General features: G+C 39.3%; 1 protein-coding gene across 1 annotated transcript in view; it reads right to left on the reverse strand.

Moving 5' to 3' along the window:
- Nucleotides 1-19,489, reverse strand: part of LOC127969477 (extracellular serine/threonine protein kinase FAM20C) — a 43,080-nt gene extending 23,591 nt beyond the window's left edge. The window contains exons 1-3 of the mRNA XM_052571479.1: nt 18,181-19,489; nt 17,615-17,790; nt 16,520-16,598 (exon numbers count right to left, since the gene is read on the reverse strand). Of these exons, the coding sequence (XP_052427439.1) occupies nt 16,520-16,598; nt 17,615-17,790; nt 18,181-18,698 (773 nt within the window). The 5' untranslated portion in view covers nt 18,699-19,489. The remainder of the gene's footprint in view (nt 1-16,519; nt 16,599-17,614; nt 17,791-18,180) is intronic.
- Nucleotides 19,490-20,142: the final 653 nt, after the last annotated feature.

Consider the following 20,142-nt stretch of genomic DNA (forward strand, 5'->3'; position numbering starts at 1 on the left):
AATGTTCATTTTTTGGGTGAACTATCCCTTTAAGTAGAGCAGTTTAAATGAGTCTTTTATGACTTATTTAAACTGAACAGAGATGACATCACTGAATTCAATGATGAACTGCCTTTAACTGTCATTTTGCATTATTGACATACTGTTTTCCTAATGAATGTTGTTCAGTTGCTTTGATGCAATGTATTTTGTTTAAAGCGCTATATAATGAAGGTGACTTAACTTGACTTGACTGCCTATGTAGACAGCAAGTCAGCTCACTAGGTTTTGAAACCAAACTACAGCCTCCACCTCTGCTGTCTCCTTTTTCTGCTACAGTGTGCATTTCCCATAGGCAGGCAGTCAACACCCACTCCTTATTCCCCAGGCCCTGGGGGGGAGCAATCAGAAGGCAGACAATAGCCAGCAGCACACGGCACCTGCATCAGAGCCTCCTCTGTCCCGCTGCGGGGGGAAAAAAACCCTCAAGATCCATTTTTTGATGCACCACTTAATTACTGTTTGACCTGTCACACACTGAAATTCTTGATGACAACAACATATTGTACAGGAAGGGCTCCGAATGCAAAATCAATCAGCTTTCGAGTGATGGAAAATGATTAAGACATGGAAAAACAGTCTACTTGTTTGCCACTGTTTTAACAGGTCTTTTGAAGTAAGCTTCGGCACGTCAACAAACCGAAGAGACACCATTTCTGAAGCGTTCCTCCCAATATTTTAAAATCAAACGTTCCCTAGATAAATTCTATATAAAACATCTTTGAGTAGCTAAGTGCTTATTTGGTCCCCAGTGCGTATAATTAAAGATGTTCCTTGAATTCTTTCATGTCTGGCTTCAGATTTATTGCAGAGACAATTAGAGTAATTATACTGCTGCAGTCTGGTATGGCTGTTGGTGGCAACTGTGCTGGCAAGGCCTGACTTGTGCCCGACATGTTTTCTTATTTTCTCATTCTTAATTGCAAAAGCAGCATCACTTTGTTGTATTTGTTTCAATCATTTACTGTAGAGCAGGGTTCTTCAAACTTCTGAGACCACTGACCCCTTTGGTGGATAGCTGGAGACCCCTCGTTACATAAACTTGAGTGTTTAAATCTGGCCTATAATAAAATGCATAAACTACCATATTAATGCATTCAGATCGCATTGCAACTCAGTACTGAAAATGAGTCATATTTTTGCCCGTATTAAATGTAATTTTTATTGCATTTCAATCAGCGAAAGGTAATTAAAATGTAATTTCTTAATAGGATAGTGGCAAAAGTGGTTGAATGCAATATTATATTTAATTGATGCATATTTTTAGATCAAACAATAATTTGCCATACAGCTAACAGACTACCTGAATTAGACTAATGCAAACCTCTTCTCTGTAAACCCACATTAGATTACTCTCTGTTTGAAAAGTAAACACATCACAATTGCAGTTCTTTTATCCAGAGTAATATTTTAGTGTTCCTTCCAGCCCCCATACAAACATCATGCCCAGGTAAAATGCAGCCGTAAGCAATGAACAGGGAGGAGGAAAACTCCCTGAGTCTGTGGTAAGCATCCCACCATGAAATTAGGTAAATTAGTGGGTGGAAAAGTAAAGCGAGAGTTGATAAGCAGAGCTCTATAAATTAAAGGGCAAGAAAAGACCCAGCCCTGGTTATAACAGTCTAGCGTTAAACTAACACTAGTGTTCGCAGTCATTGCTTTCGCTCCTCACTTAAACACAAGGGCTTCCTCTCCAGGAGTGTTAATGCTTTAAAAGGAACATTCCTGGTTCAATGCAAGTTAAGACCATTCAACAGTTTTTGTAATATTAGATTTGTCACTTACTTTTTTCTAGAAAAAGCCAAACTGAGACAACTTAAAATGGAAATGAATGTGGCCAAAAGCACAAATCAGAAGCTTATATAAAAGCACTAATATTTTTTATATTTTTTTATTTATTTATTACTGTCATTTTAGGGTTTTAGGTGCTATGTTGTCATAAAAAAAACTAAGATAAGGTATAAGAAAGTGATTTTTTTCACACAGAAATAATGTTAACACATCTTTCACGTCTTATGACTATACTTTTGAAATAGTGAGTATTCTATATTTACAGACTGGCTTGTTTTAAAGAAAATGAGGGACAAATCAGACAAGCAGGGACATTTTTTTGTAATAATCTACATTATGCCACGAATAAAGACAAATGAACTTAACTTGTATTGAATGTGGTAAATTCCTGGTTTATTTGATTCTGTTGTTGTCGTGAAGAAAGGCAGACAACTGTAATTAAATCAAAACAGATGAAAAGAGACAAAGGCTTCTGTACTTTTGAGATCTCACACAATAAATCTAGCTTTGGTCTAAGGGTCAAAATACGGTTAAATTCAATTTAAATCACATGCTATTGACCGTGTGGTGGGAACATGGGATCCAGTAGCTGGCTGTGGCACAATAGGAAACATATCAGCCACACTGCGGAAAGCAGTGCCAGAATTGAAATCGTTAAACATTTATAGGAACTGTCTGAGATGTTTTATAGAGAGAAGAAAAAAAAAAACGGTTTGTGAGAGAAAGCTTGGATTAACTACCTTTTTTTTTTTTTGGTTTGAAGAGTTCATAGTTTCCAGCTATGTAGAAGTTCCCTTCATAATTCCCCGAGCATAGACACAAAAGACAGGGGAAAGTAAAGAAAAAAAACACCCAAAAACACATTTGCTAGGCTGTAAGCCCTGAAATCCTCAGCAGTCCAACTGGTGGAGTTCAGTACGTGGCATATTGTCTTTCTGAAGAGTGAATAGATTACAGGCTATATAGATTATAGAGAAGGGTAGACAATAGAGCAATATCCTGCATCTCGCTCTCTCTATATATGTGCATGCATACAGAAAAGTGTTTGTCTGTGATATAAGCTTGCGGTGTGTGTTTTCACCTACTTTCTGACCCCACAAAGAACTTCATACATCTTACCCTCGGTATGATTCATTAGGCTTATATAATGTGGGTTGGTTAGGCCGATGTTTTAGAAGGGACTGTGTTTGTGGAGACAGGGATTATGGAGAACTTTTAGACAGTTTCTAAAAGAGAGCTTTTTGGGTGTTGGCCAATGTGAAGGTGTGTCTAAATGCGAAAAACTTCTCTGCATGACAAAGCCATTTCCTCTGAATCCTCCAACTGAGCAACAGCATTATTCTAATGCCCAAATATAATGGCTGCACACTCTTTTGCATGATTTGAGATTAGACACAAAATCACGTGCATCAACAAAAAAATATGATTCCAAAGCTCATATTTGCATATGCTGTACCACAAATGGGGTCACATGTTTTCTCAGGTCTATTGCCTATTTCTGCATTCCTGAGTAAACAGATCGATGCGTTCCTGCAAGCTGTTTTGCTCTAGTGCTGTTCAGTCATTAGCCTACATCTCCCAGTCTAACAGCCCATTAGAACTACCCCTTGGGTTAAAAGGCAGACAAATGTCACTCCTTCAGTTTTAAAAGATGTTAATCCATTGTTAGGTCATTCCTGTTATTCAGTACCATTTGAACTCTTTGACTTCTAGATTTCAATATATTTGAGTTGTGATTTAAGGAAGCACTTTTAGCAGACTTAAAAAAAAAACATGCTCTGGAAAAGCTCAGCCACTTACATTTTATTCATTTTGAGTTGGCGATCAAATGAACAGGATGGGACCTCTCAGGATGGAAATAAAACGGCTAAAGTCATCCATTGCACAGTGAGGGACTGAGGTTTAGTTTACTTTATTTTCTTTCTTTCAGTTTAAATGTATGATTTAATAAAAAAAGACTGAACGAGAAACTTACAGCACACTCCAACTTTTAAAATCCATATCTAATACTGATGTTTGTGCTGTTGCCCACTGGAAATGATGTCTCTTCCTAGCATATGATTAAAAGGTTCATATGACGCGATTTAAATTTTTCCTTTCTCTTTGGAGTGTTAACAAGATCTTGTGCATAAAGAATATCTGTAAAGTTGCAAAGACTAAAATCTCAAATCCAAAGAGATATTCTTTATCAAAATTAAGATTCAACCACTCCTAAAACGGCTCATTCGAACACGCCCCCACATGTCTTTGTCACGATGTGGGAAGATTTGGATAACACCACCCAAATGTTCACGCAACGAAAGAAGTGTAACTTTTAGTATCGCTGTTGAAGCTGACACCATGTTGTGGAGACGCTGTGTTGTGAACACAAAGCTACTTTTTTTTGGCCTTCCAAAAGAGGACACAACTAGAAATCAGTGGTTAAGTTGTATTTACAATTCTGTTCCAGAACAGTCCAACCCAAATATTCAGATGTGTGCAGCGCATATTGTGGAGGACATGGACTGTTTCCTGATAGAGTAGCCTACAATGCCGGTGTCTGTTTTTATAAAGTGGGGCAGTTCCAGCTTTGCAAAGACAGTCCTGCACTTCTGACACAGTCTGTAAGTATGTTTTCATATGTAAAGGATTTGCCACTGATGATTCAAACGTGAGTTTTGAGCAGTCTATAGTAACTATTAGAGCTTGTTGTTTGTCATTTCTCCGATCACAATTCCAGATATGGTTTTATGTTTTATGCAGCACGAAACACAATCCAACGCATAAAAAGATAGTATAAGTGATTATCTCTCCACAGGTTTTGTCTCATCACGCCGGTGTCCTGACATTTAATCCTACCCCATCACAACGCACTGGATAGCTGGCCAATCAAAGCACACCTCACTTTTCAGAATGATGAGTTTTGTAAAGATCTATGCGTTTCAGGGCATAGAGGAGAAACAATAATATACATTATGTGGAAAATAATGTGTTTTTTGAGCCTTAAACCGCATAAAAACATTTCATTACACCAAATACAAAAAATATATAAATATTTTTAGCAACATCATATGACCATTTAAATGATCTGAATCTAATATAAATTCAAAATTGTTACAAAAAGGTTCTATTTCAAATAAATTAATATATTTTTAAAAGAAGATTGTTTTGGTCTAAAGATTGTATAATTTTTTATTATTATTGCCAATTTCTTTTTTCAGTTGGCTGTTTATTTTATTTTTTTACATCAGTTAATCTCTGTTGTTTAGTGTCTGTCTGTTGGTATAGTTTTAAAAGCAGAGGAGCATATATGCGGCCACCAAGAGCACAACAGCACAGGCAGATCTATTTTATGACCTGTAGTTACTGTCAGTCGAGCACCTCGGGGAATAATTAGCTAATAATGAGGCACGAGGTAAAATACTGTGTTCACAGTTGTTTAAATTCTCTATTGTCACTCTTAATTATATAACAGCACAGGTGTTACATGCATGATTTTACCTCTTCTCAGTAGGACAAACTCTCTAATTGGCCCTGAATGTCCTAGAGTATCTGAAACATAATGCTGAATTTAAGAGATAATTGGGGGGACAACAGAATGCACCAACTGGGGGACAACCGAGAACACAATACTAACTCTGTGAAGCTGCGTAGTTCGTCAAAGTGCGCTTCAGCTTATGAACTCAACCGAAGCTTTGAGGACATCTGTTCTACAGCTTAGCTTTGAATGAGAGCCACTCCGTTTTCTCTTTGCAACTCTGGGATAGCTTTCAGACAAGAGTTGATCTGTGGAGGATGTGGACCACTCGGCTGAATGGTCTTGACTTTCCTCTTTACTTTCTTCTCACTTGTGCTGGAGTAAAAGTAAGGCTGGGTAGACAAAATAAATGATGTAACTGGCCTTGGATTCAAATGCCCACAAATAATCTGTGTTAGCAGGCGGACTCCCACCCTCTCGCTTATTCTTTCCCATTCTTTATATTTCTCCTTCTGCCTCTTTTAGGATTACTGCAGATACTTGTTTGTGAGGTGATAAGCACTTCGCCATATCCAGGAAAAGCACAGTGCTTTGTACCTCTTAAGCCTCTGCATTGGGAGCTCTCTGCTCCTCTCCATAGACTTTCATAGTGAAAGATCGAGCAAAGAGAATAGCATCGCCGGGTCATTCCTACTGTGTGTTACATTTTTATCCCCCCATCATATGCCTTTAAAGGTATCATGACATGAGAAATCTAATTCGCATTGATCTATAAAGATATAAAGGAGTTCGTTGTGCCATTAAAATGACCTACAAGTTTCATAGCTAAAACATCCTCCTCATTTATAACAAAGCATTTAATTAATCAAGCAGATTTTGGATCTAAGGTGCAAGGTGGCGTCACCTCGGCACAAACATTTGTATAAACACTGTTTCCAGGAACAGGGGCGGAGCCAGACGATGTAAACATTTGGGGCTTAGCCCAAACCTAGTGGGGTCTAGGGGTATACTCCCCCGGGGAGATTTCTTTACCATTTACGTCAGCTAAATGCACTATTTTTCAGGCTGTTTGAGATAATAGAATGCCTAAAAATCTATACACTATCTGGGAAAATGATGATAGTTAATCACCCAGTAGAGCCTATCATTATATTTCTCAATTAATCTCTCTTCTTATCCCACTAATGTACCGAGATTAGCTGTAAAACATGCCCTGAGATAACTTAGCATTTGATACAAGCTGTGTGTTTCAGTTTTTTACTAGAAAACGTAACCCCCCAACACTGATTATGTTGATTAATGTTCTGGAGTACTCTCCAAAATTGTGGAAGACTCAGGGAGTAGAATTGCTGAATAAATTATATTATTACTGTTTTCATTGTGCATAAAAAGTATTCTCAAAGCTTCATAAAATTATGGTGGAACCCCTGATGTCACATTGACTATTTTACAGACGTTCTTGCTACATTTCTGTCCATTGATCATAATAATTTTGTGCTGTCTATGGAGGGTCAGAGAGCTCTCTGATTCCATCAAAAACTAAATCATAGAAATAACAATCACTACAGCTATCTTGTCTTCACTGGATAGAGTATAGAGATTCATTCACTTTCTGACACAGTCCATGCGCTCGAGTCTGTCAATAGGACAAATAGAATGAAAGAATGTTCGCTTTGACACATTTGGTTTAACAGATCGTTGGTGTCTTTGTACAGATATCAGAAGGATACCAGCATAAGGAACAAGTGGATAGTTTATTTTTAATGGCATCCTGGATCGTGTTCTGAGGATTGATCGCAGTATTTTGTTTTGTAAACGAGGCACAATGTCGCGGAGAATTTAAAAAGAAACATTTGTTGAAAGATGAAGCGGTACTAGATCTGTCATGATTCTGCCCTCGTTTCCTTGATTTTTCCTAGTCTTGAGGCAGGATCATGACAGACCCATGTTTTGTGTACAAGCGCATGGCCTTGTCTTTGGGCCATGTGCTTGTGTTGTCTCGTTCCCTTGCCCCGCCCCCCTTGTAACCTAGTCGTGTCTTGATTGTCCTATCTGTAACACCTGTCGTGTCTTGATTAGTACCCCTATTTAGATCTCCTAGTGTGCTCTGTCTTGCGTCGGTTCATTGTACCTGTGATTGTGATTGTTCCACTCTGTGATTGTTCCTTAAGAAGTGTTTGTATTACCGTGAGTGTTTGTTTATAGCTAGTATTTAGAGTCCTTGTTTATCTTGTTAGTCCAGTCCTGTTTTAGTTATTTAGTCTTTACCTTGCTCCGTGTTTTCCCCCTTTTTGTAATAAACCCTTTGTTTGAGAATCCCTGTCTGCACCTGAGTTCCTCCTTGCCTAACCCTGACAGAATGAACCGACCAGAATGGAACTCAGCGGACAGGAGGCAATGCTGGATGCCCGTGCCAGCAGCGTTGAGAGCTGGCGTGCCCGTGCCAGCAGCGTCGAGAGCTGGCGTGCCCGTGCCAGCAGCGTCGAGAGCTGGCGTGCCCGTGCCAGCAGCGTCGAGAGCTGGCGTGCCCGTGCCAGCAGCGTCGAGAGCTGGCGTGCCCGTGCCAGCAGCGTCGAGAGCTGGCGTGCCCGTGCCAGCAGCGTCGAGAGCTGGCGTGCCCGTGCCAGCAGCGTCGAGGGCTGGCGTGCCCGTGCCAGCAGCGTCGAGGGCTGGCGTGCCCGAGCCAGCAGCGTCGAGGGCTGGCGTGCCCGAGCCAGCAGCGTTGAGAGCTGGCGTGCCCGAGCCAGCAGCGTTGAGAGCTGGCGTGCCCGAGCCAGCAGCGTTGAGAGCTGGCGTGCCCGAGCCAGCAGCGGTGAGCGTGCCCGAGCCAGCAGCGGTGAGCGTGCCCGAGCCAGCAGCGGTGAGCGTGCCCGAGCCAGCAGCGGTGAGCGTGCCCGAGCCAGCAGCGAGCAGCGCTGGCGTGCCCGAGCCGGCAAAGAAGAAAGCCGTATTCAAGTCTGCAGTCGTGAGAGCGGAGGAGAGAGCCGCGGCCGACTCTGCAGCAAAGACTCTTGTACAGTCTGTCTCATCTCGTAAGGAGATGCCAATTGTCCTGGCTGCTAAAGCCTTTTCTGATTATTTGTCCCGTCTTGTCCAAATCCTAGAAGTCCCCGTCAGTCCTGTTTTGTCCCCTGACCCTGTCCCCAGAAGTCCTAAGTGTCCAGCCGTTGTCTCCCCGTGTCCTGTTGATGTGGCCCCGTGTCCCGTAGATGTCGTCTCCCCGTGTCCCGTGAGTGTTGCCCCGTGTCTTGCTGATGTAGTCATGTGTCCCGTTGATGTGGCCCCGTGTCCCGTTAATGTGGCCCCGTGTCCCGTAGATGTCGTCTCCCCATGTCCCGTGAGTGTAGCCCCGTGTCCTGCTGATGTAGTCATGTGTCCTGTGGATGTGGCCCCGTGTCCCGTTAATGTTGCCCCGTGTCCAGTAGATGTTGTCCCCCCGTGTCCAGTAGATGTTGCCCCGTGTCCAGTAGATGTTGTTGCCCCGCGTCCCTTGTCTGCTCCTGTCATGTCCCCCGTCAGTAGTCCCGAGACCCCTCCCCGCCCCTCACCACCCAGACCTGCCCGTACCCCCCGTCGTCAGCCTTCGTCCTACCCTCCTAAGATTCCTACCCCCCCCACCCGCCCTGGTCTGTCCCCCATGAACTTTGTGGTCCCGCCCCCTCCCCTTCCCTGTTTGTTCTTTTTGATTTGTCACCCTAACCCTGCCGTTGTGTATTCATGTTTGCCATTGTTATTATTTGTCATGTCCTGTTGGTTTGTGTCTGTGTCCCAGTCTGTCATGTCAGTCGTGTCCCGTGTTTGATGTTCCCTTGAGGAGCGTCTGGAAGCCGCTCCTTAAGGGAGGGGTTCTGTCATGATTCTGCCCTCGTTTCCTTGATTTTTCCTAGTCTTGAGGCAGGATCATGACAGACCCATGTTTTGTGTACAAGCGCATGGCCTTGTCTTTGGGCCATGTGCTTGTGTTGTCTCGTTCCCTTGCCCCGCCCCCCTTGTAACCTAGTCGTGTCTTGATTGTCCTATCTGTAACACCTGTCGTGTCTTGATTAGTACCCCTATTTAGATCTCCTAGTGTGCTCTGTCTTGCGTCGGTTCATTGTACCTGTGATTGTGATTGTTCCTTAAGAAGTGTTTGTATTACCGTGAGTGTTTGTTTATAGCTAGTATTTAGAGTCCTTGTTTATCTTGTTAGTCCAGTCCTGTTTTAGTTATTTAGTCTTTACCTTGCTCCGTGTTTTCCCCCTCGTGGGTTTTGTTTTCCCCTTTTTGTAATAAACCCTTTGTTTGAGAATCCCTGTCTGCACCTGAGTTCCTCCTTGCCTAACCCTGACAAGATCTGACTGCTCCTGCATCACAAACTGTATGTAAATGATTTCATAATGCTTTGTCTGGAAATAGCCATTTTATTTTTGATCATGTTGATAAAACACTCACTTGCAATCGCAAGGGGGTGTTGATACTGTTTCCTATGCAATGACGTTAGCCATTAGACATAATTCCAGAAGAAAAAAACATTTGTGACCACTTGTACTGCTAAACAATTTATTCCATTATATTTTCATTTAAAAATGTTACGTTTCTCACTTGAAAATAAATGGATGTAAGAAATTAAGTTATTTCACACATGAAGTCATCTTTTAAACACAATGGCATTTTTTTGCGCAAATCTTTACAGATCTACAAATTGATGCCATTTATCTGTGGTCTCAATATTGAAGCATCACTTTTCAATTCAGTAGAAAAATATCATAAAATATCAGTGCTGGTCAGATCGATTACCTCTCTCTTGTACATGAACGCCATAATCACAACTAAAAACTAACAAAATAAATGATTTAAAGCTACAAGCAGTTTTGGAATTTCATGGTGCATTAAGCTGATATGATTCCTTTTTTACGAGTCTTGCCAAAGGCCTTGACAAAGACAGGATAAGAACTAAGCAGAAGCATTATAAATGAGAGTAAGCTCTTCTCTGTACTCTGGAAGACTTTGTCATGGGAGTCATATCTTGGATAGGAACAGATCTGTGGAAACTTTACTGTGAGGGTAGATATCATTAACCTTGTGGATACACAAAACCTCAGAGCATTCAGACAGTAATAAATTATGACAGAAACCCTAAAGCACATGCTTCTGTGACTGTGAATCTATCAGCATAAACCACATGAATAACTAAGATGCTTTCAGCAAGATCCTGTGGCTACTAAATGGCAGAAACAAACTGCTTAAAGACATATTAATGGAACCAGGTCTTTTTTAGATGAACAGGTTAAGTCACTTCATCCACTAAGCTACTGGACACAAGTATTAAAATTTGTCAGAAGTCAGCATAAAATTTACGTATGTATATAAATCTATAAAACGTCTTCAAACATAAAAATAATTACACACTTCAGCTTTATGGATTTTTTCATTTGTTGTGTAATTTAATTGCGCTGCAAATTCACACACAGTACAAAATCAATACAAACTAGAAAGTATAGAAGACAGTAGTTTTTATTATATGCATAAATGATACATTTAGTGTGGCATTATTTGCTTTGGGTTGTGATGGGCCAGCACTGGGCTTAGGCTATTTTCAGTGCCAGTCCAGCCCAAGTTAATGGTATAGCAAACTCCTTAAAAAGTTTCCAAAGTTTGCACAACATACGACTTCTCAGGCAGGTGGCTAGGAGCATTTATTTATATACTTTTTGGCTTTATTCCTGCAAGGCATTATGAAATAAAAGCTTTTAGACTGATGTTTACTTCAGATACCCGCTGGCCTTTCATAATTTTTACTCCTGTGTGGAATCAAATTCCCTTTAAAACAAGTCGGCAGCCATCTCGGTATCATCCCTTCATGAACATTTTTTTGTATAATACATGTATTCTATCTACAGCTGTCTAGAAATAGAAAAGAATCAAGTCTCCAAAAAGTGTTTGTCAAGAGCAATTTCCAATAACATATGGACTTCATTATACACCATTCTGTTGTTAGGATGATAAAACGTTTAGAAAGTAAATTTTTTGGTATGCTTCAGTGGTCTAACAATGCTCATCAAAGTCAAAATGATTGAGATGACCAGTCAGATCAAAACTAAAAAAGGCAGACTTTACTGTGCACAGAGGCCAAATGTGAGTTCTTGTGTGATTCTACAGTTAAAAGAAATGTTAAAAGATAGACAAAGAAATACTCAGTGAAAATTTCTGCCATGTTCTTTTTGATGCGACCAACCCGGGTTCGAACCTGCCTAATTTTTTCTCCCTTTTCAAATTACATCAGAAATGCATTTATTGTCAATGAAAATGAAGGAAACAATCAAAAAGTTGAAAATAAAGTATCGGGTAGGGTTAGGGTAGGTGTATAAGGGCTTTATTGTCCCAATAAGGTGACGTCCATTTAATATTTTGAATTAAAATTAAAATGAACACTCAGTAAGTTATTATTGCATACTGTTTTATAATTTACTACAATACTGAGGTACAGATATTGCCACTATTTGCAAATAGCAAAGAAGTCTTGTTTTTTTTCTGACGACACGCAATTGATATTGCAAATGAGATGGCGAATCAAATTGTACCTTGTTCATTTCTGTAATTAAACTTTTAAAAAGAATTTTAAAAAAATCAATGCAACATTAACCAAACTGCAAGACACGGAAGCAGCGGCACTGGCGCCTCTGATCAGAGTCTCCGCGACTGCATGACCCTGTGCAAGCGCAGAACAATACAGGGGTAGAGAGAATATTGTTTGTTTGATTATACTGTAAACACATCGAAATGGACCGTATTCATTAAAAGGAAATTTGGTGTAGTAGGCCTCAAACCTCAACTTCATTCACCACATGTAAAATGGTTTCTTATGGATAATTTGACTTTAATATCTAGAGATTATGAAGATATTTTGTGCATGCATCTTGTGTTTTATGATTGTCTTTAGATCCCATTAATTATTAACCTTGTTTGTAATCATTAATATTATGTTTTTTTTTTGTGACAAATGTCAAACATTAATTTAACTGACATTTTTGTTTGCCTGTTTTTATAATGAACATGTTGATTGATAACTAGGAGAGAGTAAATCAGTCACATACACAATAAGTGATTGATGTGAATAAAATCCATCATCATATTATGTTTGAAAGGTTGTTTTCTCTGTTATTATTATTGCTAAGCATGATATGGCAATATAAAACAGATAATGCATCACAATTTTTCTTTTTCAGCAGCTGTTCAACATTTGTATCCTCATACAATTGTTAAATTTGTAATAGTTTCTTAAATTATTGTTAGCCTACAATAATTTAGAATTATAGTAATGCATACATATTATAATATATTTGCCTTTAATTTTAAAAAGTATATATTTAAGAAGTTCTCACTTTTAGTTTCTTATTAGCATTATTACTAATATATTGTCTGTTTATTATTATTATTTTAAAACATTAATTCTACATGACAATCTACTTCCCTAATCCTACCTAATACATAAACTTAACAACTACCTTACAATTAATAAGCATCATATTAGGAGACAAAAGTAAAGTTAATGGTTTGATTTTTACCTTAAAATATAGTGTGAAATAATTATATTAAACTATATTATATATATATATTTACTTTATCAAACATAAAATTTTAGTATATTGTATTAAAGCATTACTTCTTCGGTTATAAAACAAAGAGATGCTCCAGAGTAAACAACTATCAAAAAGCTGGCTCTTGTAAATGAGGGATGGGACTTCCATTTACCAGTGAGATTTCATTTTTTCATGAGTGGTCCATCTCTTCCTCCTTATACCGTCTGTGGTGAAATCCATACCTCTAGTATAAATTTTACATTAGCATCTCTCATCTGTCAAACAGCTAAGCGGAGCAGCATCGGAATGACTCATCAGATTAGTTTAATCAATGACAGCATGTTTGTCCAAAAATCCCGTCTAGTGTGACCAGGGAGGAGCTAATTATGGATGAAGCATGTCAGTGTTTCTGAGGAAGTGAGGATGCAGTCATCTACATGGTGGATCGACACTAATGGAGGTTTTATGAGTGACAGATAACAGGCAAACACTCATTTATTTGATTCATTTCATTCAATCTTTCTGAAACTTAAAGTCATACAGCTGTGTGAGATGTTCTTCCAGTAGTTCTTAGCTGGTGGGTGTGGACAACGAAAAAAAAAAAAAAAAAAAAAAAAAATATATATATATATATATATATATATATATATATATATATATATATATATATATATATATATATATATATATATATATATATATATAAATATATATATATATATATATATATATATATATATCTATATATATATATATATAATAAAATGTAATTAATTGTATAATTATCCATATTTAGACTAACAAAATAAATATACCAAATATACCCGAAAAGCCAAGAACAAAACTACACTACGTTTAAAAAAAAAGTTCTAGTTTCATTTCATTTATAATTTTTTCATTTCTATTTCATTTAAAAGTTTTCATTTATGTCAGCGATAATTTATTTTGCGTCAAAACAGGAAGACAGTCAAAAATTATACCTATAAATCAGAACAATTTTGCGTAATGTTGGACCTATGCAGCTCACAGTAATATTCATACATTTTAAAATTAGATTTTAAGTATATTACTGCTAAGGTTTTTACAAGAATCAATTTTGCTACTTGAAATAACACTGGATTTCCGGTTCCTCAAGCAAAAGCAGCTGAGAACCACTGCTCAAAATCTGTGTTAGTTGCACGCTTATCATGTGATATTTGCAAGGAGACGTTAAGCAACACAAGCAGATCCCTTTGCCTCTATGTCTCAGGACAGAGGAAGATCCATTTTGGAGTATTTCATGCCTCAGAGAGCAGCCTTTAAGACACGTCTGTTTGCTATTGAAATCTCCTTTATCTTTAAATAGTGCTTGAGCAATGATGCATTTAGAAGAGCTCGCCTCTCCTACATTGAGTTTTGTATCTTTTCTTTATTAAACCTTGAGGAGCCCTACTGTGGAAGTTCTTTAAAAACCTATCGTCCCCTCTGATCTGTCCGCCCACTAATCCACTCACGCACCCATTCATCACAGAGTTTCATTAATTCTGTTAAATAGCCTAAGTAATTCTGATGCTTAAGCTGACAAACCGCATAAGAATTCCATACCAAATTACCTGAGAGCAATCAAAGTGCTCACCAAATGTTCATAGTGAATAATCTAACAATCTAGCTAGTTCTCAGGAGCCCACTGTTCCTCTGCCAAAAAACACACGCTACAAATGAAAAGGTGAAGGAAATATTTAATGTTGTTCCATACCTTTCTGGTTTTCTTTATTCTGTAGATCAAAAAATAAAGATGTTAGGCATGGTTTTGAGGCTGCATTTTTCCATACAATAAAAGCAAATGGTAACAATGGGCTGTGAAGCCCACGATTAAAAAAAAAAAAAGCACCATATGACCATATGACCTCTCATTTTCACCATCCCCTTCACCATTTTAAGGGCGTTTTTCTCTTACTTTTGGAATTTGACAGCCCTGGTCACCTTTTGCTTTCATTGTGTGGAAAACATATACTTTTGTGCTCAGTGGATGAAAGAAAATCATACAGGCTTGGAACGATTTGAAGGTAAGTGAATGACGACAGAACTGCCTTTTTATTTCTCGGCTAATATGATTAAGAGAATTAAAGCTGATTAGGCAATTTCCTCAGGCTGTACAGTAATAATGGGAGGTCTAAATGTGGGGCATATTTGAGCACGCAGGAATGAATCAAACGAAAGAAACGTGTTCTGCTAAACCACACATGTCGCAAGAACACGTCCTTGGCTGACTCCTCAGAGAAGGCAATGGAAATCACATAGACTAATCAGTTTGTGAAAACAATATTTACAAAATGTAATTACAAGCAAAGGCAGAGATAAGTAAATACGTTGGAAGTTTCATTGTGACTTTGATTATGCTAGCAATGCGCTAGCTGGCAAACAATGAGATCTTGTCCTCAGAGAAGGTCGAGTAAGTCCTGGGTTTCAAACTATCAGTGAAAAAGGAGAACACGAGAAAAGATGATCTCAAACGCGAGATGGGGGAGAAGTGTTTAGCTTGTGGCTGGAAGAAATGAGTGTGTCTTTGTTGGTCTGTGCTAATTATAGAAGGAACTGGCTGAGCTCAGACCTCCTCTCTCTAATAACATTTATCAGCTTCTTGTCACCAAAGACCCATTGTTCTCATCTCTCCTTAAATACTTCCCAAGAACAAACCAAGAACATCTCTGGACCTCTGGGATACGTTCATGCATCTATACACTGGCTTCCTTAATTCTGAAAACATTATGAGAATACACAAAAACAACATGCTGTACGTTCATCTATATTAAATTCACGACTATTGATCAACTCTTCGATTTCATGCTCAGACATGGAAAAGCATCTCATAATACAGTCTTGTCAATGCTAACCCGTGTCTTTATGAATACAGGATGTCTGCAGTCTGAACACCAGCTTCATGGCCAATAAAGGCACTCAGCTGGCAGGACATACGGTCAACCAGCACATTAGTAATGATTCAGTCACCAAGGCCCACATCCTGTATACATTTCTCTTTAACCGGTGCTATGAAAAACCACTGAGGAAACAGAGTGAATCTCAATGAGACCACTAAGATATTAAATACTAATCTGCCAGAGAAAGCATAAGCAGTGTCTGTGAAACCGATAGTTAAGGCGCATGCAGATTGGAGGGGCCGCTGCTCTGAATCTGACAATGACACCAAAGATTTACTTGCTGCCATTTATAGATCTGGAAAATTACAGGGAGGCAACTATTATTTGCGCTGAGGGGTTGTCAAATCCATAAAAAACATCCTCCCTCCCTTTGTAACCTACATTTCAAATGGGATGATCCGTGCATTGTGGATCACTACGCCGACGACTATAAATCCTTTTTCAATAGCTCTGATCCGAGCATATTATCACACGATTATAATAACAGACGTACCCAAATAGAATTGAGCAGCTGAGCTAAAAGCACCACACAATGGTATCCATCAGAAGATTTAATAACAGGGTATAGACAACACTATAGAACAGGAAAAAATCACATAAGGCAATCAGATGAATTATAAACCTGGAAGATAAAAGCAGTGACCGATAAAGACACAAAAATCACCGAAAATTCTAGGTGTTTACACAATCATAAAGTTTTAACCATGGGGAAATGAACAATTGCATCAACATTTTCCTGTTACTGTGTGACTTACTTCATGGGCTTGAAGAGCGCCTGGCCATAGTTCTGGAATGTCATGATGAGCTTCAGCTGCGTGCCTCCAGATTTCATTGCTACAGAGAGAAAAAGAGTTACGTTGAACTTATCAGGAAAATAACTTTTTAAAAATACATTTTTACAAGGAACCATTTTAGATAAGACTCATTATGCAAGTAGAATTTAGAAAATGATTTTTCTTGTCATTGCAGATGGTTCTAGTCTTGCATTTGATTATAAACAAAAAAAAACAAGAAGTGTATTTTGGACACAAAAGCTATCCTTGTAGGGAATCTGATAAGGCCTTTTTCAGTGTTGCAACGAATTTGCAGGCAATCACAAACAGATGAAGGAAAACAAGGAGACACCGCCTCGAGTCACTTAAGAGGCTTGCTGTGCCATTCCAGTTTTTTAAAGATTACTATCACCACCGATTAACATGCAACCTTCTTCTAGAGTTCTTAGAAACCCTAAACAGTATATTAATAAGGAATAAATGTACTGTAAAGTAAACTGGTCAGTTTAAATCAAAATAAACCCAGACCCCGACGTGAACCGGTTATTATCTTAGAAGACAGAGAGCTCAGACTTCATGTGAGATTGATTGGTGGCCAGGGACACTGGTCAAATATACAGTTCAGTGGTCATTATACAACATTTTTCTGACCACAAAATATAGCGATCATCCAATCAGAAACAAATATTCAGGAGAGCCATGTAATAAGTTGAGATATTGACCTAGGGGCTTCACGTAAATGCAGCCCATCAAGCACAAGTCTACTTGACAATATTGCATGCTCGGCAGGAGATACTTTTCCACAGCATGGCGTTTGATTAAGTCTAAATTGCACGCTCTTCTCATTCATTTACCCTGCTGGAATCCACTACCAGTGAATCTCAGTCCAATTTTATTGATGCATCTGCAGCCAGAGTGCAGGAAGAGTCTAGCCATTATCTTGGAGAAACTTCATTCAACAGATCTATTTAAATCTGTTAGGAAGCACTCAAATCAGGAATTGTAGTGCATGAAATCCCCAAATCACCTTCCCATTTAACATTTAACTCTAGTGTGTAATCTTAAATATGGACTCACCAACACTGGTAATTCTTTGCGACAGCAGATCCTTCAGCATTGCATCTATGACCGGGTTGTGCCTGGAGTAAAGTTCATACCGGTTGATCCCAATGTGGAAGCGGAGCCAATTTGGGTAGGAGTCTGAGGACATCTCGCCCGTAGGAGCATAATCCCCATCTTTACCTTCCCCATTCCTACGGAAAGACAACATGTCCCAAATTCAATGAATGTTGTGCTATTTTTCATAAGCCATTCCAGGGATGTCTCATATGTTGTTCCGAACCCCATGAGGTTTTGCTATTTACCGTACATTTTCCAGAACGAATGCATGACAACAATAATAAAATAAGAATTCGTTTTGATTATTAGCCTAATAATTTACATTCTTAAAACTTTATTTTAAATTATTGTTATTATTCTTCTCATGATCATCATCATCATTAGGAAATCAATATTACTTGTGGAAAACATGATGTAAAATGTGAAGAAAATTGTCTCATATGTAGGCATTTATGAGTCTTGTAGGTAGCTACTTAATGTATGAGAGAGAGAAAGAAAGAAAATGACGGAGATTTTGAACCTACCACTCTGGGTTCTCTGCAGCTTTAGGGTCAAATCTTATATCAGTGTTAACATTGAATAAAGTGTCTTCGTCAGTCAAAGTAGGCAAAGGCCTGGTGTATAAAGGATGCTCAAATAGCGCAGAGAGCCTCGAACCCTTGACAGCTGCGTTCTTCAAGGCAGAGTCCCGTGCCGTGTGCCTCTTCTCGTCTCCTGTCAACTGCTCAAACCTTTTCAAAGCCTCGGACCTCTCCCCAACGGTGATCTTTTCCAGCGAGTGAGAGGACAGGTTTGAGTTCGGCTCGTTGCTGAAGTCTTGAAGTATTCTGAGCGTGTGTTTATTAGGCCAGCCGGACTCTGATCCCGGCTTGGCTCGATGCTTAGCCCAGTTCTGCGGCTCTTCGCTCGGTGTGTGTGAGCACGAGCACGCGCTACTGCTCCGTCTCTCAAGCTTCGGTAACAAGTCTATCATGATGTGCATCGAGCAGGCTATAAGAAACACCATCAGAATCAAGACGCGGAATTTTCTGAAGAGGATCATCTTCAGGGTCTCCTGTTCGAGAAAAGACTTGTTTGGAATTGCAGGGATAAAAGTGAGCAAGCGCACTACATCGCCAACAGTACATAAAACACGGGCTCCCAATTTTATGAGAAGAACACATGGAACGTTTTCGTTTTCATTTGCCAGTTTCAGGGTAGAAAGGAGGATTTATGTAGCAAAGCGCTCATCCACATCCATGCGAAACAATAATCCAGTTATTTACGTGCGCTCGCGATTAAATTCCTCCCGTTCAGTCGGTCGCGAGAGCAATCTCCGACACAATCACTCGTAGTCTATTTGAACATTGAATAGCTGCGGATATTTGCGAGATATAATGAAGTCAAACCTCGTCAGATAAATGATCCACAGAAGTGCGTGTTCGCGATGCCGCGGTCCATCTCAGTGTGCGGAGAAAACATCTGTCGCTGCTCAGACAACGCACGAGATCGCTTTCACAGCTGCACAAGTTCATTCGCTCTTCTTACCCGGTACAAACAGAGGCTGTTCAGGCGTTGAAAGCGACGAGACGCATGGCAGCCTTGGCAGGTTTCGAGAAAGTGTGGCATCGCACCTCCTTCCGTCGACAAACGTGATCTTTGGAGAAAGTTTTAGCGTTTGTTATTGAACATCCAGCTCATGTGAAGGTGATGCTTGCCGGTTGACAGGCGCCTGAGGAAATACCTCTGTCGGATGTTCAGGGTGGGTGTGTTAAATATCACGATGCTGAAGCCCCTCGCGCATAGAGGATTGGCTGAGCTTGAAAACAGCAGGACAGACAGCCCAGGCTCTCTTCTTCCTGTAGCGTCAAATTGTGCAAGAAGAGGGCGTCTGAACACACACTGCTACCCATTATTGTCTGAAATGACTTTTTAAGATGTACTTAACACGCACGCCCTAACCGCTCTCTATACCATCTATTTTGGTGGAAAATTTCTGAACTCTTTTTGTCCATGGCACATGTCATGGAGGAGTTGACAAAGAGTCATAGCCTACTGCAATATAAGATGAGGTACAATTATAGCATGCTTAAAAAGTGTCAACGGGTTCATCTTTGTGTATGTTGTTGGGTTAAGTAAAATATATAACGGCTTAAAAAAGATCGCTCATTGAAGCTTGGAGAGTGCACCTAAAAATGAAATTGTTTTATCATTGTTCACTCTTCTGTCAGTCCAGACCCATGACTGCTGTGAAACACAAAAGAGAAGAATGACTAATCATTTAGACAGGGGCTTTGTGAAATAAATCACCCGAATTATTGATGTCAAGAGTTTTTTTTTTTTTTTTTATCCAAAGTGATTGCGTAAATTTAGAAGACATGGAATATACTGTGTAAGTCGTATAAGCTACAGTTATGATACTTTAACTCAGTTTTTGTGTCCTGATGGATTTTTTTTTTTTTTTTTTTTTTTTTTTTTTTGGTGGGTGATATGGGCCTATCACTTTA

The sequence above is a fragment of the Carassius gibelio genome, chromosome B12 (assembly GCF_023724105.1).
Source record: "Carassius gibelio isolate Cgi1373 ecotype wild population from Czech Republic chromosome B12, carGib1.2-hapl.c, whole genome shotgun sequence".
Lineage (NCBI taxonomy): Eukaryota > Metazoa > Chordata > Actinopteri > Cypriniformes > Cyprinidae > Carassius > Carassius gibelio.